This window comes from Crassostrea angulata, chromosome 10 (assembly GCF_025612915.1).
Source record: "Crassostrea angulata isolate pt1a10 chromosome 10, ASM2561291v2, whole genome shotgun sequence".
NCBI lineage: Eukaryota > Metazoa > Mollusca > Bivalvia > Ostreida > Ostreidae > Magallana > Magallana angulata.
Genome location: NC_069120.1, coordinates 38649610 through 38672822, shown reverse-complemented (window position 1 = coordinate 38672822; position 23213 = coordinate 38649610). Strand labels below are relative to the sequence as shown.

General features: G+C 34.6%; 1 protein-coding gene across 3 annotated transcripts; it reads right to left on the bottom strand.

The window, feature by feature from the left end:
• Positions 1–527: 527 nt before the first annotated feature.
• On the bottom strand, positions 528–22972 carry LOC128166262 (uncharacterized). 3 transcript variants are annotated; one of them, XM_052831316.1, is made up of 9 exons: positions 22305–22972; positions 14500–14668; positions 14226–14335; positions 9568–9603; positions 7253–7358; positions 6166–6233; positions 3472–3583; positions 3169–3307; positions 528–3054 (listed from the first exon to the last, which is right to left on the bottom strand). In XM_052831316.1, exons 1-9 carry the CDS (start codon positions 22750–22752, stop codon positions 2335–2337), a joined length of 1908 nt encoding a protein of 635 aa, XP_052687276.1. In that variant the 5' UTR covers positions 22753–22972; the 3' UTR covers positions 528–2334. The 3 variants fall into 3 exon arrangements, with proteins under 3 accessions (XP_052687276.1, XP_052687275.1, XP_052687277.1); XM_052831315.1 differs by lacking the exon at positions 6166–6233 and adding an exon at positions 5187–5254; XM_052831317.1 differs by lacking the exons at positions 6166–6233; positions 22305–22972 and adding exons at positions 5187–5254; positions 16704–16880.
• Positions 22973–23213: the final 241 nt, after the last annotated feature.

The window sequence follows — 23213 nt, the reverse complement described above, 5'->3', positions numbered from 1 at the left end:
CAAGTCAACTTGAATCTCACGATACATGTAGTTAATGATTTTCTTCACAAAATAATGATTTTTACTTATAGAAATTTCACGAATTGAAACCTATTACTATTAGTTCTTGGAAAGATGATTCTTTTATAGATCGTTACCAAAATATCTGGTGTAGTACCACTCAACCTCCAAATGGTCTTCTTTGGCCCGAGGGACACGTGTATTTTTTCAAACGTGTCAGAATACATGTATACAGAATAATGTTTGAATTGTAACAGCTACTTTATCAAATGTAATGGAACAATTGGCTTCTTCAAATTTTCAAGGACTTGTAAAAACAACAATTGTTTTTCTTTGGCAATCGATGTTGAATCTTAATTCATTTTATTAATGTATACATATTTTTTGTTTTCTTCTTTTAAAGAACAAATGTTTTAAAAGTTCACTACGTTTATTTTTCCAAAATAGACCAATTTCATTGGGTTAATGTTTTGTTTACGATGTTTCAATTTGGAAGAAAAAACAACATAGAAAACATGTTCTCCATATAAGATTTTAAAAATTTTATTTATAAAAATACTTTACATCTAATTTACAATTGCTAAACATACACATGAATAAATAACAACACTTTAACAACTCGCATACTAGCACCACAAGGAAAAATATAATAAACAGAATAATACTCGTCATAAAATATCAATTATTGGGGCATAACGTAACAGGATGCTTTTATAAGATTAAAGTTCGTATTTGAAAAAGGGGGTAAAAATTCGGTCAGGTGAACCGCGTAGCTTTGGAACTGTTAGATATTTTCTGTCGTATGTTTTCGGTGCCAAATTGACAAAATCACATTATTTCGATATCTTTAATAAAAAAACATAAAAATTAAGAACAGAACATTCAGACGTTGAATATCGTGTTTGCATTTTGCATTAAACTTCTCGACAAATCTTACAAACGTTAGGAGCCCCGCTTTGTCTTATATTATTAAAAACAGTGTTGGATTTCTTTTAGTAAGTTGAAGTAAAATTGTAGTCTTCTTTTCAATGGCTAATGTTATAACTAACTACCAGTTGATCGTCAAATGCAAACGTTCAAAATAAGATATATAAATGAAAATACTTGGAAAGATAAAAAGGAATCAGTATCACTCCTCTCTCTTATAAAGAAAACAGTACAATAAGAATTAAATAACTAAAACTAAAACAAACAAACAAACATAAGATATTCTCATCTCTTTCATTCTCTTCATTCATACAATATTTTTCAAAAATGCTCGAAAATCGGCGGTTTATTCACAACAGTGTAATTAGGTGTTTTTATACTATGAAATAGAAGTTAAATTCAATTTCTTCTATCTATTTTTCTAGGAAAACATGAAAAGTGTTAAAAAAGGGAAAATATTATTAAATGCGTAATATCAGTCAATGTAAATATAAATTGTTCATGGTATTGGCAGTGATTCTTATGGCAAACTTGTTCAAATTTTGTGAACGACCTCAGAAAAAGTTTTTCAAGATTACGAAGTACTGTTTCTTCTAAAATCATGAAAGATTTTGTTCGATATAAAAAAAAAGATTGATTTTTTTTTCGACTTTTCTACAGTTTTCAACAACAATAAATAGCAAGACATGAATGTATATACAGATGATCAAGTAACAAGGAATGTACGTTATATATTGGTTTCAAAAAGTTTGACATATACATTAAATGCCTTATCAAATTGACTAAAAATGTTTATTTTTAAGGAAAAACACTTCCACATCTATCTCGTACACTGAAAACATGGAGAGCAACAATATATTAAAAGATAAAAGTTATGGGACAAAAATGTAACAGATAACAGGCATATTTACAATATAACCGTCCAAAAAAACCCAAGTATTATTCAAAAGCTTCAGATAATAATATAAAAATATCACTGGGATGTATATACTACTAACATACATCTTGAGACATTTAATCACCAGGATTGGAATGATGCAGAGACATACGAAACATACACGTGTTATCACGTGACAAGTGTATCACAAATAACAGTGGCACTGAATTGAAATTTTGGGTTTTTCATTTTTATAGTTGCATATGAAACAAGAATGTTAAAAAAAATACAAGAACAACGAAAAAGAAAAAAAGGCATCCAATTTCCTCGAGTTTGACTGACTTATCTTCAACTTTTCAATAATACTCGTCATTTATTCTCAAGCTTTAAAAGTATGAGAGGAGCGCGGTTTCCTTTAGCCAACTTGGCCAACTCCGAAAAAGCCCGCCAGCAAGATTTCACGGAGGCAAGAAACAAGATCTGAGAGATCTCGCGAGAACACAACTCAATCATCTACAACATCCAGCAAACTAAACGGGCGTGGGAGGTTTGTCATCAAGAAATTGACTGTCGTTAAGATTGTAGATATTGTCATAGGTAACCGGAAGTGTACAATTGTTTGAATAAAGATAATTGGGATCTTCTATATTGAAACAGTTTTGTTGAACGGGTTGCTCTGGAGAACCTCTTTCATTCCAAGAGAGAGTTTCTGAACACCTTCTCCCGTACCGTCCATTGTCGTCTGCACAGTATATCCGCCTCAGTTCCTCGTCGTCTGCACAAGAACTCTGAGACACAGATTCATCATCGTTATTTATAGAATTTCCACCCGGTTCGAAACGCCCTGACTCGGAAAAAGTTTTCCGTACAAACGGAGTACGTTCGTCGTCTTCACTTATCCTCAGAGAAGTGCTGTCGTCTGCAACTTCCTCGCCATCGCTTCCAACGGAGTCGTCCGATACTCGCAACCTCGGTATGTCGCAGACTCGATTGTCGGCTGCATTGAATGGCTTCGTTGGATCGGACGGACTCCTGTTGTATAGAGGTTTGGGGGACGACAAGGAGGTGTCTGGCTGGGAGGTGGGCCTCTCTCGTTCTGTAGAGACACCAGAAAGTCGAGTACGAGAATTTCTGTTTGATGGAGGGTTCCTTAGAAAGTCATTGTCCAGCGGATTCAGGTACGAGTTCGGCCAGCCGGGATTTGCGTTTGGATATGGCGGGTATAGACATCCGTCATCCGTCTGTGTTTCCTTAAAAAAAGAACAATTAAAAAATATGATATGAAATACATTTATAGGAAAAAGACAGTTCAAAATATGGAATGATTTCAATGTAGTGAGAATTTCTAAATTCCTAATTCTTACCATATTAACTGTGTTCTGCCGTTGTAGCTTTCGTCCATTTTGTTGTGGATCTACTGTGTTATAGACTGAAGTTGTGGTTGTGCCGTTTAATTGCTTCTTTTTAGCATCTCGTTTTTTCAAGTATGCCATGCGTCTATTCCTTTTAAAAAGTAACCAAGAAATATTACTTTAGTATTTTCCACATAGACTAGCAAAACTGCACGCAAATGCATAATTTACATTCGTTAACAGTGTAATTTCTTCACAGCGAGTTGAATTTGCAGTACAGGTAATGAACACAAATAATAAAGTTTAACGACTTACTTTGCAAGGAAATAGGATGCGATGCAAAAACAAACAAATATCAAAATTCCAATAACAATGCCAATAATGGTCAGGGTTCGATCCCGCTCAGGATCAGGGGTTTTCCCAGGTGCTATAAATAAACACAATAAACCAATAAAAAATCTACTTTCTGTAGCAAAGTTTACACAACATTTACAGAAATTATCGTTTCCAAATAAAAAGATTGTCATAAAGATTAGCGCTAAAAGGTTTGGAATATTCTTGTCTCCGACCAATGCAGAAATACAGGCTTTACAGCTTTATGGGTCCGGGCGTTAAGAATATTTGCAGATAATTTTCTATCTTTTTATTTCTACAGAGAAAACGATATTAGCCTTGTTTAAGAGAATAGAGTTTCCTGCCTCTCAATCACTTTGCAAACATAGCCATATGTCCGTTCTCTAGAAAAATCAGATATTGGAAACTTCTTGTTCTAGAATTATACATTTTGGTACGAAAATCTACGCAAATTCTCTCTTCGTGAAATGATTTACTTTACAGGATTTTTTTAATTTGCTTTTTGTCTTCTTTTTTTTTGTATCAATAAAATACATGACTACGGTAATTGCAAAAATAATTTGTTCTACAATTGTACATACTAATTTTAGTTTGTTATCTTATTATTTGACCATTTTAATGGTGAAAAAAAAATGTTCATCTAGGCTAATATATGATTAAGCTTTGTATTGTAAAGCAGCACTTCGTATGGTTGATCTAGCATAAAATGCGAAACTTGTCTTGATTAATATACGTTGGTTTTTTTCACATCTACATGAAATGAGAACTTGATAGAAAAAAGGTGAAAATATAAGTTTAGCGTTATATTCTGAAATTTTCTGGCAAAGAACTAAACATAGGATAACTGTAGATTTTAATGAGAATACATGTAACTAATGTACATAAGTTTATATGAAATATAAAAAAAAATCAATCCTTGATTTTTTTTAAAAATACGTTTAATAAGAAACTTCTCTTTAAACTCCACCAAAAGTTTGTTTTTAATATGTTCTTTGAATACAAGTGCATTTTCACAACAAATGATTCTGGGATTAATCACGATATATTTACGAAGAAACAATATATATCATGAAATTCGAACTGCCAATGCGTGAGAACAACAATAAATTGTGTTGCATCATTCACCATTTTTAAGCACTTTCAACCTTTAACTCTCACAATAGATAAATAACATTGAAATACAATATTTAAACACCAATATCAAAAGCACCGTACACCGAATAAGGGGGTGTTCGAAGGTTGAGAGCACTTGAGAAACAGGTGTACAGTGAAAATTGTGAATCGGGTTCGGGATTCAAAGTGAATAAAGAACCGGGAATTTGAAATCGAATTTGGAAAAGAGGATCAGGTTCTTGAGAAGTATGGGTAGGTGGTATAGGTAAAGAAATTATTATTTTTTTTGGAGGGGGGGGGGTCTTTTATCAGATTGTCGAACTGTTAAGTTCTGTATTTCTCAAAAAGGAGACTTATTACTACAATTGAATGAATGTGATTAAACTTCAATTTACTTTAACATTATTTTTGGTTGAGTTGAGGGCATTGTGGTTTGGAGAGATTGTTTAGAAGGTAATAAATAATTTTGAAATGATTTGTTTGATAGAATATCTTTTTCAAGTCTTTCCAAACCACTTTCCTCAAATAAACTGCAGACATGCCAAAACATGAGTTGTATATACCTGTGGAAATTTTTTTAGCGAAAGGATTCGGGAATTGGCATCGTAATCCTGTTAACGTTTCCGGACACCTACAGAGAGGGAACCAGTAAAGAGATATAAGTTTTCACAAAAAAAGATCTTGGTAAACAGTATATATAAATATTGATAGCAAAATTGGGGGGATGGGGTACCAGCCAAGGTGGTGTGCAAGGCAAAAAAAAAAAATTAGGAAGCAATGGATTTCAAGCAATGTTTTGCAACAATTCATTCCCTAGACTAATGACTGCAAATTAGTAAGTTAATGAAACAGTGTTACTCTTAATGAGCTGATGAAACTCTATTGATAATGTTTTTTGACTGACCGGCTTTCTTTTTCATTAAATAAAGCGGTTACATTGAAATTCCTATTTATATTATGCTCTGTTTTCTAGTGCAATCATTATCTATGCAATGGGAAATTGTTGCAGAACACTAGGATATAGATGCTGTTTATACACTGTGCAGTTATAGGTACATGAACAATCTGATGCTAGTTCGACGGCAACCTTCGTCCCACCTATCCAAACAATCAAGGTGTTATATAGATTAAAACCAAGCATGGCATCCCATGATCGAGATTATTTTGTTATTTTCCCCTTCTATAGAATCTATTATCATGGTATGAGTTTCTACACTCTATACTACATGCTTTTGTGAAAAACTGTTTTGACGATATTTAACGAAAATGATTCTAAATTCTAGCATGCCTTCAATTGTGAAAACGAAAATCATGCAATGTGCATTGTTTTTTTTTTATGATGTTATTCTATTGTCTTTAGATAAATTCAATTATGTTCATTTACAAATCCAGTTTCAATTGAAATTTGCCATTTTTTATACATGAAAAAAAAATAATTTGCGGGGGAAAAATCAGAATAAACTCAAAATGAACACGACATGCGATGCTGGTAATCTATACAAGGTGCTTGAATGAATGGCGGAAAAACGTCGGATACCATACCATCTGAAAATTCCCGGATGTTTGGGTTGGGTATGGCGCATCGAGTTCCGGTAAAATTGCGTCTGCAGCTATCATAAGAAACACCATCACCATTTAACATCATAAACCAAGAGCTAATTCATATAATATATCATGTACATCACCATAACATACTTCATATATAGTTAAACATTGAACTATCCAATGCGTGTGATATTAAAAATGGTAATCGTGTTGCAAGTTCGTTGTGTCCTGAAATAACTATATATACAGGTACATGTAGAATTGGATTGGTATAGGTAAAATTATTGTTGTAATATGTTTACCCCCGAGTTTTCTGAAAAGCCGACCTGAAACTCTTATGGAGCAAACGAAATAATAATTATCTGATTGAGACAAAATAAAAATGTCATTCCAGATACTAGTAATTCAGCCAATGGGGAAGATTATCTTGATATTTTCTCAAAAGGTGCCATAATTAAGTCTCTGCAGAAAACTCGGGAGAATATACAGTGTTCATGATGAAGATATTAAGATAAACTGGGGGGAAAAAATGATGCCGCAAATATCTTTTCTGAAATGAAGATTTTTCAAGATCAAGACTTCAGTGAGATATTTGCCCATCTTTTAATATTTTATCTCCTGGGTGAAGATAACGACCTGAAATTCATCTTCCTTAGCAGATTCTTTGGTATAACACACTGTTAATGTGTGGAGCTGGGATACATATAAAAAATGTCGTCATAACTGTGTGGCGGGGGTTAGCAGAGGATAATGCGATAACATGTTATCTGTCTAGCTTGTAAAGAAACGGGGCTGGTAGGCAAACAACTGCATCACAAAGGCTGAAAACTCTCTGGAATGCCTCCTCTGTGATGTTCTTGATTTCCAAGGGAGATAAACAGGTTGTTCAACGAAATTCAAACATAACTGATCTAATATATTATCAATATTAATCTTTATTCCACTCTTTTAATCCATTCCTTGAAAGTTCGTGTCTTGTAAATAATGCATTTTTCTTTTCTTTCGTAAATTCAAAAATATATTTTTAAACACTTTTTGAAAAATTAATTTAAAGAATTTAAGTAAGTCAAAAATGAAAACTCACGCGCATGATTTGATATCGAGGTCTTTGATGATGCGGCACACTCCGCCATTTAAGCAATAGCCTTGGTCCTCCGGTTTGCATGGAATATGTCTGGGTGCTGGTGTGGCTGTTGAGATAGAGAAAACAGAGATATGTAATTTCACCTTTGATAAAGGCATTAAACAAATATTTCATCCAAATACCTGTCCTTAAGCCCTTTAAACTGATTTTCATTCATGTCAAATGCAACTAATGTTTATCTTTTACAGTTATCTATTTACGTTGGAGCAGTGGAATGCAATTCTAAACGACCTTACACTAGGTTTACAATTTCACCTCTGGAGAAAATTTCAAGGATTGGAGAATACACAGTGGCATTATACAAGTTAAAAATTAGATTTCCAAGTAATGTGAAAGAAACGAAAAATTCCTAATCCCTTAAAAATTCTCAGAACTGCAAAAAAAGGAAACAAACAACAACAAAAGCGTCAAATGTGAGAGCTTTTTTTTTTTTAGCCCGAATGGGTGTCCTTGTAAAAGTAGATAGATACAAGGCAGATAAGCATGTTTACTAGACACATAACTAATATTCTATATTAATATTTGATGGCCCATCATATCGCTGTCACTTTGTGGGTCGTAGGGGTTTTTGACATACCAAGGATAGGCCGGAGTGGGGTTTTTTTCCGAGACCTGACAAGAATCCTATCAATGAAGATCAATGGGAATTTTCCTTTCCAATTTACGTTCTATCTTCTCATTTCACTGTCACAGTTGCATAGTAAATGAAGTGATCTTTGAAGATGACACTTGGTTTTTTTTTAATTTTTTTTTATTTTACCGATATTTTACCTCAGTTCAATAGGATTTCTCCGTCATGCGTAACAAAACGTTACCACTTCATGGACGTTAAAAGAATTTTTCTTTTGAAACAAATTTCAAGTACTTTTTTTTATCAAATGTCAATCTATCTGATTTTAACAAATATGTACACTAATAAACTACTGCGTACCAAGAGGACCCCCTAGTTTGCCTTTTTTTTTTTTATTTCGAGTCTGGCATACATCCTTTCAAAAGTATATATATTTAAAAAATATCAGCCGAGCTCGTCGGAAAAAAAAATATCCATATCAATGCTGAAAAGATTGAAGTTAATCTTATCTTCCCCTAACATATATTAAATAATTAGGGTGGGGGTAAAAAGGGAGGATACGTTCGCGCCAGGATCCAGAGACAATCGGCAGATAATGCACTGATTCAGCAAAAAAAAAAAAAAAAGAGCAAAGCACCAGCTTCATTTTGATAGGGTTTTGACACAGGTCTAGGCTAGAAGTAAGTGTGACGGTCGCAGGTGCTCGATTCGTCTGCGGATGTAGGTGCAATTATGCAATACGTTGAAATGCTCTGTCAAACAGCACAACCAACACGTGTTATTCAAATGGATATTAGACAAGTTTTTTGACCCTAAAAAACAAAGTTTTATCGACATTTCACCGGTTTTCATATCTATTTGATTTTAGACTTTGATTTCATGATAGTTTCAAATTTTTACAAATTTTATCTTTTTTCTTTCGCTCTTTCGTTAAGTACATGTTTTTTTCGTAAATTTAAAAATCGTCGCTTTTAAAAGCATTGAATAAAGATCAAGCCAAGAAGAGTGAAAAAAAAACTCTTTAGACGTTACTCTAGCCAAACTAAACAATTCTTGAAAGATATAATCCTAAATACTGATCAAAAGTTGCTATGGATTTTAGCCTCAAATAAAAAAAAAAGAGATTTGACTTATCAGCAAGGTTTCACATTATGCATCGGGGTTTTACAAAATCAACGCTTTGATGTTTCCTAACATTAAAACGATTTGGTAGCAAGCATTAATCGAAGATGAGATATTGCTCCACTGTTTACAACGGTTTTTCCATCATAACAGGTGGGTGCAAAATTAAGAAACTCCAGTTACCTCCGGCTTGTTAATCTGGCTCTGTGCGTAGCCACTCTCTTACTCTACGGATAGACGCTTTTATTTTTGAGGCCTTATCTTAAAACCTTCCGGGTTGAAAATTTTGCCAACGCTACGAATCCCTTTGCAGAGAAGCTACAAACTCTGTGCGGAGTGTATAAATTGGTATAACCCTCAAAATGTACAAAAGATGGTCATCATGGATGCAAATGATATAAAAGGACACTGGAAGTTTCCTCTACAGTTCATGTTTGCATTTTTGTATCGGTGGAATAAAAATAAAATTTGTCATAAAAGCCTAATGTTGTTCTGGGTACAATAGCTCCAATAGCAACAACTGCAATAACAACAACAGCAACAAACAACTAAAATTACTTACTCCTTGGTCTTCCTGTACTTTGAGGCTTGTTTATCACTACAAAGAAATAAAAGAGAATAAAATGAAATCATCAAAACATGGTACAGTTAGGCTGTTATAATTGTAGTCGGTTCAAATGAAGATTTAAGACCGCAGTCAGTGGTCGACTGATTCAGTTAATGATGTAATCCAGACGTTTGATTGTACGGCATATCGTTCAAGCATTTTAAGACTTAAGATGCATACTAGACACATTTGTTAATCTCCCTTCGCCCTGGGTGTAGGGATGGGGTGGGTCAATTAAATTCATAGGCGGCCGGTTTGGGGAAAGGGGGGGGGGGTTAAACTCGACAACAAGAAGTTGGATCCGCCGGCAGTCCAAATCCGTCCATTTCCTGTCGTGCGTCCTCTTACATAACACATACTTTGGATCACGTAAATCCAGAACAGAACTTTGGTCCGTCTCTGTGGTTAAAACAGCTGTTTTTATTGTTTCCGCAGAGCTGTTTGTTTAAGCGAAAGAAAAATAAATCACGACTCATACCTGGCTTAATTCTCCTGATCTCAAAATGACATCTCGTCCTATTATTCCTAACATGGTCAATTCGAGTAGCCTTCGCTTTATCAGCCATAGTTCACAAATATTGGTGTATATATATACACAACAAGAGGGATTTTGCATAGACTCTTATTATAAGCCAAATCTTGTTGTCCTATTCTGACGTATGGGCTATTTAAACATTTATCCATAAGCCACATTAATTCATAAAATCTTCAAATGAATATCAAAATGTCATTTTGTTTTTCTCATTCGGACTAATCCCATTCACTCAGTAACAGAGAGGTAAATGAATGAATGAATGAAAGTGAGACTAAATCAACGATCAATAATCGATCACTTGCACATCCATTGGAAAGATCGAAGTGTAAATGCCGTAAAGTGCATAGTTAATTTGTGTTTAAAGTGCCATCCTAAACATACAAGATTAAAATTTTTCCTGAATTCTATTCGAGTCATTTTCATATAACCAGGTCATTATAGCATAAGAACCATGGGATCCATGGGTATGCCTTACTCAACAGCTGGGAGAGAGAGGGGATAATCTTCTTCACAGAAACTTCAAACAATGAGTTGACTTTTGATATATTGCAAAATAATTAAAAATTCGACAATATCCACAACGTAATCTATCTACTGAAAGGGCTTTAAAATATTATTAATGTCTCTATAAAAACTTATACCCTGCTTAATATTTTGACTTATATTTTTGGCCCTTCGAAAACATTAAGATAAAAAAAAATGGCTAGGAATCTCTCTATCTTTATGCTGTCGGCCTATGCAGTTTTTAGAGCTTGTATTTGAATTGGTTCATTGCCATTAATCTTGATAATCTAGCTAATCATATAAAATACTTTGATTTTAAGGTGGAGAGAGAGATAAAACCTATCTGAAAATTACCGTTTATTATCATTTAAGCCAATTTTGCGTGTCTGAGGGTATAATATATGTTGCCAAAGAGAAACTGGGCGATCAGCGTATGAAAAAATTCTTTGACCAAATTCTTTCGCCAGCCATTTTTGACACTTCAAACTCAATAAACTCGGTTTCGGGGAATTTTCAACAACAAATTTTGAGGAATTTCGGAATATCATGCTGTCAAAGAATGAACTTGCAAGAGTTAAAACTATTTTAACGACAATTAAAGTCCAATTAAAATTTGGATACTTTATCACTTGCAACGGAATCCCTGTTGTTACGACTTCCTCCTTCAACATTTTTGTCAGAAGAGCCTAGTGGTATCGGATTAGCAGGTGTATAGGTCTTCAAATTAAAAAAAAAAAGCACACCAAAATTCAGACCATCAGATAATTCTATAGAAAAAAAAATATCTTCAATTTTTGTCAAACTTCCAGTTCAGTCAAAATATAACAGGATGCCAGATCCGACGGAGAGACCATATTGCAAAATTTAATGAGGCTTCTTGAATCCAATATTTTGTAAGACCTGACGATAAGACCCCTGTATTTGTTGGATGCATTAAAGCATAGCAAACTTCCGTGAAAGATTACTTTAATTGAGACATCTTATCTACCACTAACTTTAGCTGTAACCTCTGAATTTTTTTTTTCATTTATTACGTGTAGTGTACTTAGTCTCTCTATATTATTTGAGTTGTATATGTAAAAAATTGAAAGAAGATCTTCCTAAAATATTCCAGGTATTTTATATCTATTATAGTGAAAATATTCGGTGTTGTCATGCTGTGTCAAGTAAAATAAACACGAACAGAAATACGATCCTCAAGAGAAGACATATCCTGGACTATACCGCGCGTTAGGAGTCTATGGATTATGGGCTGGGGGTGGCTCCTATTTGTCTTCTGTAGTGGGTGGCTTACACTGGGCCACGAGACTGTGAAGGACGCCGGTATTTCATGGGGACAGTGTTCTCTAAAATACATTATTTGGTCTATACACTTAGTCGTGTTGATAGCTGATAACGTCTAGGGCCACAGGTTGCTTCACCTGAGTGGGCAGTCATTGTTTTAAGTCAGCAGGTATTTTACTGGGAGTTGAACACAAGCACAAGGGGTCACCGAAGTTACAAGAGATTGCGGTTGATTCGCCTGGTATCGGGTAAAGCTTTGATTTATGGGTTTCTGAGTGCAGAAATTACTACGAAATTACTTTTTCAGAGGTGTTGTTGAAATGTGCGATTGTCATTAACGAGTCCATCTTGTTCGGAGGGATCCTTCACCGGGGAAGAAACAAATAATGCTGAAGGTTCCATTATCGCTCTTAAGTCGGCCTAACTAACTGATAAGCTAATTACTTCATTTTTTTTCATTTTAGAGTAGATATCCACTGCATCAATCACACAAACGTTTCTGTTTGGAGGGATGAATTGCTAAGATATTATCGCCTAACAGTGTATATTGAAACAAAGCGTGTGAACCCCCAAGTCGTATATTGTAAAATTTAAATGGTCATTTGATACATATTCAAATCTACAGAGATTTCTAAATTTCTCTGCTGGGGATACGTTTCTTTTGTTTTGCTTTTAAAAACAAAAACTGAAATTGTGTCTATGCATGCATGCCTTCCGCTGATTTCGGAAATGACTTGTCATTTTTCCCTGTTGTTCATACACTTGGCGACTGCATTTTTGCACTTATAATTTCTACATGTTGAGTGCCCTGCCCAAAGTTTACCCAAATAATCTGCAAGGTCGTAACCGTTTTTTCTACAACCGGATATATACAAAGTGCGGCCCGCAAGACTTAAAAGTCTATATGTCACTCTCTGTGATTGTCCCAAAATCAGATGTGATTTTTCTTGCATATATTTGATATCATGTGTAATATTCTATAAGATATAGAATCTCTCTATCCTATTCATTCGGGCGCTGTTTCTAAAAATTTTAAAGGTAGAATGTTTACTGAAACAACTAAATTTAGAACAACTTTGAAAAGAATTCTTAAAAAAAAAACCCACTTAGGAATGCACTTGTATGTTTTTGAATTTAATTTGAATTTTAAACAGGCTTGTATTACAGAAACCCCACAGCGAAACCTGGAACCTATCCTTGCGGTAAGCCTAAAATCCGTTAGTCAAGGATTAAAGCTTTATATAGTTAATTCATAATTGCTTAATCTTTCCCGGGTGGGAAACATACGAAGAGCAAAGCGGTCAACGCGTTGCATTATAGCAAGTCGTGCTAAACAGTCCAAAACGCAGACAAACGGTGACGCTTTTAAAGTTTTTATGGCACCTCATTATATAACAAGACTTTGATTGAACCGTTAACAATCGTAGGGTACTCTAGTTTTACAAAAGATCGAATTTTTAACCCTTTTCAATATCTGAGATAAGATTGTCGAACGGAGAGACACTTTTTTGCAAGTCATTGATCGAAGTCGGATACGAAGAGTCAAGTTTGCCTAAAATATATTTAAATATTTTAAAATAGATTTACATTCAAGAATACACCACCACAAGAAATAAAATGCCCGCTTTAATCTTATGTTTGTTTATAACCAACGATAGTAACTTTGGTCAACAAGCTGCAAAGTTCTTTCGTCCGTCCGGAAAACCCATTGACAAACACGGTGTGAGCCCCGCGCCCTCCCTGACCCCTATAAGTACTTGTAATCTCCGGTCAAACACGACAGTTATTTCTTCACTTGCGGGAAGGTCTAGATCGTTGGACAACAATTGGAATACTGGATCACACCTAGCAGTGCAATACACTTAGTATTGTGAACGAGATAATAATCTGATGGTTCATTCTCAACGCTTCTCCCCCAACAGCCATTGATATTTAAGAAGTGTGCCCCACTTAATGGCCCTCCTTGGCTCAGTCATCTTATACACTCTCCTTTCTTTCCTGTTTATGTTCTTTTTTTCTTCAAATTTTCATTCTGAAACCTTAATCACTGACGACATTGTGAGTAAACCTCTTTGGAAAGTAATAGCTTAGTTTTCGTGACACCAAATAAGATCCCAATCCCCTGTACTGTAAAAATACTTCTCAACGGGGTTTAGAAATAAAAAAATTAAAGAAAGTAAAACAAGTGTTTTAACGAATTAAGAAGTTAACGGAGTGCATTTAGCGAAAAAAAAGCCCCCTTTGTTTATTGTGTTCGGTGCTTTTGACTGTTAATGAAAACTGGTCTTACCTTTAATTTTCACAGATTTCTCGGTTGTCCCGACAACATTGGTCGCTATACATGTATAAACTCCAGCGTCTTCGCTGGATGCTTTGTTTATTCGTAACTGTGAATACTTCCTGAAAAACAAAAACCCCAAAGTATATTAATAATTATAATTATATAATGAACATTTATTACTATTTTTTGAATTTGAATCAAACTTCTATTTCAAAGCTACTTTTCTTTTTATTTTTCTTTCTTTACTCTCTTTCTCTCATTCTCTCGTTAAATATGTTCATACTTTTTCTTCCTTATTTGAACACCCTTTGTTTTTCCGGAAATTGGAACTCCGTCTTTGGTCCACGTAATAGATGGATCTGGTCTTGCAGATCGAACACGACATCGCAACTGCAACTTTTTGCCAACACTTACATTTTTTGCCTTAATTTTCTTCAATTCCGGTTTTTTACCTGAAAACGAAGGAAAGAAATTTTAAGAAGTTTATCACAAGTAAGGCCTAAGGAGTTCACATATTTTTTAAAAATAACTTTTGGCATCGTAACCGTACATCCGCTACCGATAACACCTTTAAGAAGTCTGCGCAGAAATTACGTCTTGATTAAGCAAATGACAGTGATGCACATAAAACAGATAACCAAATTCTGTAGTAATAAACACGATATTAATTCATCATTTCTTCCTTGTCAATTAGCGGCTGTTGACGTAACTAAGAGAGGTGAGCGAACGAATGCGAGGGAGAGAGACACATATAAAAAAGTTGAACAAATTGGTCTGGAATTGAAACAGGTGTTATTCTGCTAATAAGCAGAATCGTTTTGCAAATTTGTTACTGAAAAAGTTCATTAAAAAAAATAATCTTTATTCAAATTGGCGTTGAATTGCATGACAGTTTTATATTTAAACCCTTAGGGTTTATATAAAAGAGCAATATAAGATTAGACACTGCACCTGATTAGGTTAAATGCTTGCAGAGTCTTGTCAGATTTCATTTTATGAATGAAGTTTACAACAACAAAAAACTGCCATAGAACAAAGCATTTAACACCTGGTCTGTGATTAATAACAACACCTTGATTTATATGTTATCATTTTTACTCAATTCCTCACCACAAGTATGCGTCTTCCCTTTATATAAGTGAATTACAATACTTCAACCCCTCTAACCACCAGCGTTTACTTACAATATTTAAAAAAAAAAATCTCTTCCTTCGATAAACTGATGGCTCAAGATTTCGCCCCTCTAACTGAAATATACACCCTGTGTAGAGTGAATGACTGATGAATAGAATAAAATATCCAACAAAATTGAAAAAATATTATGATAGCAATTCGAGAATGAAATTTGATGATCTGCTGATTCAATTTGACTCGCTGAGCGATATTTCCTCAACATAAAAATGTCAACGTTCTGCTTTCTCGAGTGTATTAATTCAGGGACAATATGTGGAGCATTATGATTATTGACGATCTTAAAATGCCACGACCCCCCGCTAACAGTTGGGAGAGAGAGAGAAAAAAACCCTCCTACATGAATAGCACAAGCTTTTGTGTGGACCATTCAGGTTTCAGATTGTTCTAATCGATTTATTTATATCTAATTTTTTCATATCCCAATAAAATGGCTTTTACGAACATTAGAATATGAACCCGGTTTTTCCGATGCAATGAGATTTATCGTTGCGCTATTTCAATTCATTAGGATACAAAACACTTCTTCCGTCTTGACATGAGCTTTTAATATTGGGGATAATTGGGACCTATGTTAAAAATACATTATACATCGATAGATACTCAAAAGGACAATTGTAGTACAAAAATGCCACGCGCTGTTTAAAAAGGGATTAAATTAACATATGTACACCATATTTTATAGATTATTCCCTCCCACTCGTCTTGTCTGTCCGCTTTTATAAGAACTTGAAAACCGGTAACTGAGAAAGGTAACGCTGGATAAAAAAAAATTACAGAAAGACATAAAAAACACAAGCCAGCTTTCCTCGCGGGGGTGTGTACCTATACTAAAGCAATGTGTTTGTTTAAACACTGTCTTCAGTCAGCAATGTCAAGTTATTCTATTCTAAATGATGGGAGATAAAATTTCAAACATCTGCACACGACCAATGACATTTTATATTTAAAGGATGGTGAACATTCTATTAAGAGCAATTCAAAGGTGAAAAAAGGAAATCCTTTAATTCAAATTATTAATAGCTCGAATGCATTTTTCTGAGGAGTAGGCCTGCAACTTTATTTCAGATGATAAATTATGTCGTCGCTTAAAAACATCTCTAATGACCGTTTAAAACAATGACAACTGTGCTCATGGTGACAAATATAGTTAAAAAAATTATGCTTAGAAATCAACGAGATGAATAGGTTGGCCTTACATAATTAACTCTCTTATTTTAGTTTTTATTATGTAGAACAGACCGGTTTCAGGCGAAGAATAATCTAAAGCGTTACTATAAATCACATCGTCCATACCTCTTAATGTAGTACGCTTCTTTTTAATCCACTTTTTAGACGCCGCATTTTTTCTCTTCTTTAGTTCCCCCATTATACCGAATTACTAGATATGAAGAGTGTAAAGTAAAGAACCAACAAGGTTTCTTTGCAGCAAAATGCAGCAACGTCGAAAAAAAACCTTTACTAAGAGTGCAGCTAGATGCAACACAGTCGAGAGTCCAACTCTAAATGCAGGAACCAAAGCCCCGTCCTTTAGTTTCTTTATGTTGGGGTAATGACTAGAAAATAGATTAGGTAAATATTTTTGCTTTGGACGCAGACAGAGGTATTGTGAACCGAGAATATAAGCCAAGAACAAGATTATAACAAGTAGTCGTCATTTTATTTCAAAATTCCGATTTAACTAGCCGCCAAATCTGCAGGTATTACGTTTGCCGGCTATAATAGTAAATCCTCTTCTATGCTTTGCAAGCCAAGTTCATCCTGCCCTTCGTCCAGTAAAACCATTGAAATAACCCTGTGTCATATCCTTATTAATCTCTCGTAAACAACCATACGATCAAGAGATTTGGACTCCAGAAGAATATTCAAGAAGGGAACATCTTTAGAATTACGGCTTTATTTAGTATCAAGTTTGTATATTTCACGTGTTTTCTGTATTAATGAGACATGGGTGGGGGAGTGGTCAAAAGGTTGACAAGGGCAAAATTTTATAAAGAAAAAATATACAAATTAATGGGTTTCACATATTTTTCACAAAATTGAAGTGTGATATCTAAATCCATGATGCTGAAACAATTGTACTTTCTGTCCCAGAAATATCACTCAGAAGTAATTGAGATCATCCATTCCACACAGGGGGATATAACGTAAAGTTCTTATTAAAACAGAACACTTTGTAGTAGGTGAAATGATTTCAACACTTCAAATGAAGAAAATTTAAATCAAGACAAACAATAAATGTAAATGAATTAAAATAGTGGACCACAGACTATAACATCACCTCTCAAGCAAACACCCGAGTTATTTAAGAGAACCACATACCTCAGACAAATAGCCAACAGCATTAGTTTTTACCTATGAAATAATAACATTATTAAAGCAGGCCTAAATCAGTAATTAGAATTGTTACCTTGGTCCAAATATTGATAAAAGTGGGTATTTGTAGAGAAAACAATCATGGCTGTAATCCTTTAAAAAGTTATGCTAACAGATCTACTATAGCTCGTCTCGTCATAATGAGGTAAAACGTTATAATTATGTCTAACTTTTTCCACCCTACCCGCCCTTTCCTTCCAAAAGCACTTGCCTCTGAACGGGTACTTCAAGCAATGCCTTATCTCAAATTGGAGAAAAAATAAAAAATAAAAGAAGCAAGAATTTTTATGTTCTTTTTTAAAACAATCAGTTGTTATAAGTATTTGTTAATAGGCTAAAGTATAGACAGTTTTATTTTTAGAAACAATCCCTTTTGTTGGTACTTTTGATCAAAACTGAAGACATATTTTGATTTAGTTATGATAAAGAAAATTATAGATTTTCCAATCACTTAAATTCTTTGATTTCTTCTTACCTGTTGTCATTTTAAATGGTTCTATCACAAATCAAAAGATTTAAGCATGCAGCAGGCCAAGGAACAAAATAGTATTACGATTTGTAGAAATGTTCACACTTTGGACATTCGATACACAATAACTTTTTGTGCTTGTTGTCCTTTAGCCGAGCAACAATGCTATGTTACCAGTAAATGAAAGAAAAAGAGGTGAAAATTGTGAAAGACCTCGAAGTAAGTACTGCCATTTAGCTAATTTGTTCCTCATAACAGATGTCGATAAAGTAATAAAAAAGAAAGTAAATAGCCTTTCTGTACTATATATCATTTACACGAATTAATCAATCATGGTTATGTCTATATATACTTAATCCATTTTATGTTTTAAAAAAAAATACATTTCTTCATGTATTCGTTAAAATTGTTGCCTCTTTAACCACGATTTGTTTTTCGTTCTTCAAAAAATGAAATGCAAAATCAAATTGAAAAAGAAGATTTACTGAAACAAGATGCTTTAAAATTAATTACCGCAGACTTGGCAGATTTGACAAAAACCAGATCGTTTTTAAATTTACAGGGTAATGAAAACCAAGCCATTTCCACGGGCGCAGGCCTGTAGTTTTCCCGATCTTAAATCAATTATTTCATTAATAATGAGATCGCCCAAAATCATGCTAAGTGCTTCTTTGATTCGTGTAAATTAGACGGTTTCGATCACTGTCTTTTTTTTCCATGCACAAGCGGCCCCAACCTACAGTAAGCCTATCTACTGAAACTGATTTGGTTAAAACTGCGGATGAACCAAGACAGACTTGATGAAAAGAAAAACTAACTGACTTAATTACTTTCATTAAGCTTTACTGGGTTAATTTATAAACAATCCTTTGTTTGATGAATTAAATATCCCTTTTCAAGGCCGCTAAATTAAAAAATAAATTGAAAGTGCTTGAAATGAAATTGCTCCGTAATGATACCTGCTTTTGCATGGCTATGAATTTTGAGAGCGCTGATGTGCGTTTAATCGTCTTCAAAAGATGCGAAGCATAAAACTTCACTGGTGTTTTGCAGTTTTCTGAGTGCAAATTTTCAATTTTCATCGCTAGATTTTTGATAGTAAAATTCTAGTAGACAAACAGCTTATTTGTTGTGGGTTTTTTTTCCTGAAAAGTTTGAAAATCCTCGATCTACGTCAAGTCATTAAAGATTCTAGCTCTAATGATATCAAAAAATTTCTCAACAAAGTCAGGGAAAAAATCTTCTCAGACGATACAATGGCTAGTATTTTAATCCGAAAAGCCCTTATCAAGAATGTTTTTCGACGCGCTATAAGCAAAAGCATGATATAACTAATATTTTTCAACTTTAATATTCATTTCTTAATGATAGCCTTTGGCTTTAACCAATTTCAAAGTTATGCAAGACAAAAATGATATGTTATTTCATCGAGGCTAAACAATAAAGTTTAGAATGTTAATGGTAAACATTTACTTCTGAATCCATGTGATGCTTTTCAGAGAACTTCTTACTTTGAGTTGACTTTTGCCTCGGCTCAAAGTAAACAAGAATCGATTTGTTTATTACACGGCCATCTGCTTCGTATATCTACTAACCGCACTATAAAATATCCTTGTAATTATTTTCGTTTGAGCGAGAGTCAGACGTTATGGAGTTTATGTCTTTTTCGTGTAAGGTTATATAAACAATGTACAATTTACATGGAAAGGGGTAAATGATAGTTTTGACTTTTTTTCTCACCATTCCATGGCGGTGCTAAAATGAGACAGAAAATACGAAAAGACTAGTAATCGGTTTGCCTTGTCAAAAATCGATAAATGTTAATGAAGTATCTACATCGGCAGTTTAGTATTTACATCAATATATCATACACAGAAATGAACTGTCAGGAGGAAGCAGGACTATTATCTAAACCAAAGCATTTCATTGATATCATTTCACAAAAGAATATTGGATTCTTCATCCCAGTTGCATAAACGTTTAAAAGTCCTCGGCGATTCGCTTATGAATTTCCATTGTTACAAGCCCACCAAACACACTTACAAAATTAAAAAGGTAAATCATTTTTAAAAAAGTTTATTCATTGATTCATTGAAATCCGTTTCCGCCTTTGAGGTTTTCAACTCAGGAACACTTATGGACGGTGCTTAGTTCATAAAATTCTTTCTCAGGTGTTAATGATGTAGATTGGATGGAATTAACATATTAATGCATGCAATAGAAGTTTGTCGTTATATAAACATTGTCAACAGCTAAGCAGATAAACTTCACAAACTTCACATACCAAAGCCATGAACTAACTTCTCAATAATTTTACAAGAATGTCCCTGAAATAACATTTCGTAATCACTTTTACAACTTAAGGACAACTAGATCTGTGTTTACAATCGCCCTACCAGTATTGAAGTGGTCGGTGATTGGGAGGTGGGGGTGATTTAACACCTTGATTACACAATAGAGGACTTATAAGCGGTATCACTGACCATTCAGGACATGGGGATATGAAGAATTTACTGGCGTGGTGGCGAAGTGTCTTAGAGAAAACCTTGTTTGAATTCAGTTTGTCAACAATCAAAGTGAGCTGGAAAGTCTATATCGATTAAAAGGACTTCAGTTTGGCGTGGGCGTGAAAGCGCTGTCCAAAGGAATGTGACAGATTTACAAATGTCTATTCCATTCATGCGACCCTGCCCTGCGAATGCATTGCTTGTATTGTAATTAACTTCTGCAGGTGAAAATTTCGAGGTCTGGATTTTGACAGTCGCAAAAAGAAAAAATCTCCACCCACACTTCATCTAATAAAATCTTGTCTTTGAAAATTTTATCAATCGGGGTTTATTGACCATTAGTCATTTAGGAAATACAGGTATGCAGGATTTAATGAAATAGTTGCATGACCTCTGTTACAGAGAAAAGAGATGCCATTCCACGCGTTTGGTGTTGGTGAGGGGGAATGTATATGTATTTCCCTAGAGAGCATGTTACCCTTGTCAGAAACCATGACCCCCCCTAGAAAATGATGTCTCAAGCCGCGCAGGTAGATGTTAACATGTAAAACAAGACATGTAGTCGGCCGGCAAACAAAGATTAATGTCCCCCATGATTTGGGTTTTCACCTTTTGATTTGTAACAATCCATCGTAAACGACTCCCCTTTTTGAAGCCAACTCGAAGATGTTGAGATTCCGAAACTCTTTATCAACAGCGATTATCTACAGATGCACATGCAAAATGATAGCTGTAAACTTTCAGACATACCATCTGCAGTGGGGATTACAAATTAATCACGAACTACTCATTAAAAACAATGGTTTCAAGAGAGAGAGAAATGGGAGACTGATTTTATTGCTCGGTGATTTTTTTTTCTCTTTAACCGGACGAGGTAAAATTAGGGAACTGGTTTTTGCAGAGATTGGTGTATTTACTTTGCAGATAGGGGCCTGCAGGATTTAACAAGTTCTACGCACTCTTACCACCAGCATGTGGTTCTCTCGGAGATTGCCTACATCTTGTCGATATACCATCTGTCTTTAGCTCTTAAAAATGTAAAAATTCAAATATCCTAGAGAAACGAAATCTCAAATCTCTTATCTCGTTCTGAAAAATATCCTTAATCTTCTGGGACCCCTTTTTTTCTTCAAAGATTAATGGCACACCTTAAAGCTAATAGTAATGGGCTTGACAGTGGCCAAGATTAACAGTTAAAACCATGAATTTCACCTGGACAAATTCTATGGGATGAAATATTGCACAACAGCATATAAATCTAGGTAGATATGTACTTAAAATTGTAATGTAAATCACTGAACTTGAACATCATAGAATGTACATGTTCAAACGTCTCCATATCTGATTTTTTTTCTGTTCATATTGGCACAGACGATATTTCTGCCGTGTATACTGTATAAATCTTCACGCTTTGAATAACTGAAAACATCACTTTAAATTACACACACACACATACATTCATGCAAGGTGTACATTTCTACCTGTCGACATCTGCTTTAAATAAAAATTTACGCGTGTTAAAATCTGGAAGGTCAACAAACTTACCGCATGTCTTACAAGCTGCCTTTCTGATTAACCGTCCCGACTGTTTTGACACTGATACAGGAAATGCTGAAATTCTATAAAAAGTACTATTCTCAACCGTCACTTTTTTCAGAAAAAAGAAATATTTTTGGTTTGATTTTGTAATACTTGTCACACATTCACTATCAATATCTTTCTCCCCGAATTCTCCAATCGTTAATATTTTGGTTTTCTTGCCACCCGGTAATAAACGGGCACCTTTCCTCACCCTCCGGATCGCTAGGGTCACATTATACCTCCCCTCATCGTTCGGGGGCATGGTTTTGGTCACTTTCCCTTCCACCACCGCCTCGGCTAAGTAAGCGCTAGAGGCTGGGTCCGTGAATTTAGTTCCACAAGTTTGGCACCACACGAAGAAAACACGTAGTAATAGTCCTAAGACAATGAATCGAATTTTGTATAACTTCATAGTTCGTTTCACTATAAAACTTCTCTATGTATATCGTCCATGCTCACTCAATGTACTGTTTACAATCTGACCTCCTTACAGCGAGACAGGTCTATTTTACCTGGGGAAAACCCCCTCAGTCTGTGACGTATTTTCCGTTGGTCCGCCTTTTTTGTTTAAACTAATTATCCAAATTAATAGACGTCAGTCAATTCTTTCGAGCTTTTTCTTGCTTTCTCGGCTCGCTAAATTAGCGCAGTGGACTAATATATGTGACTAATCAGGTTTTTATTCGCTCGCACCACCGGTTGTTTGTTTTTATATAATATAAATCCAATATTTGTTTTGTTACCGTTGTTTACGGGGCGATACAAGCTTCGCTCTTTTTATATGTGACTTTTACTATATTCAGTTTTACAAGAAGTTCCCGCACTGGCTTTGCGCTCGCTAATCCACTGAATGGTGTATCTCTCACTCAGCCT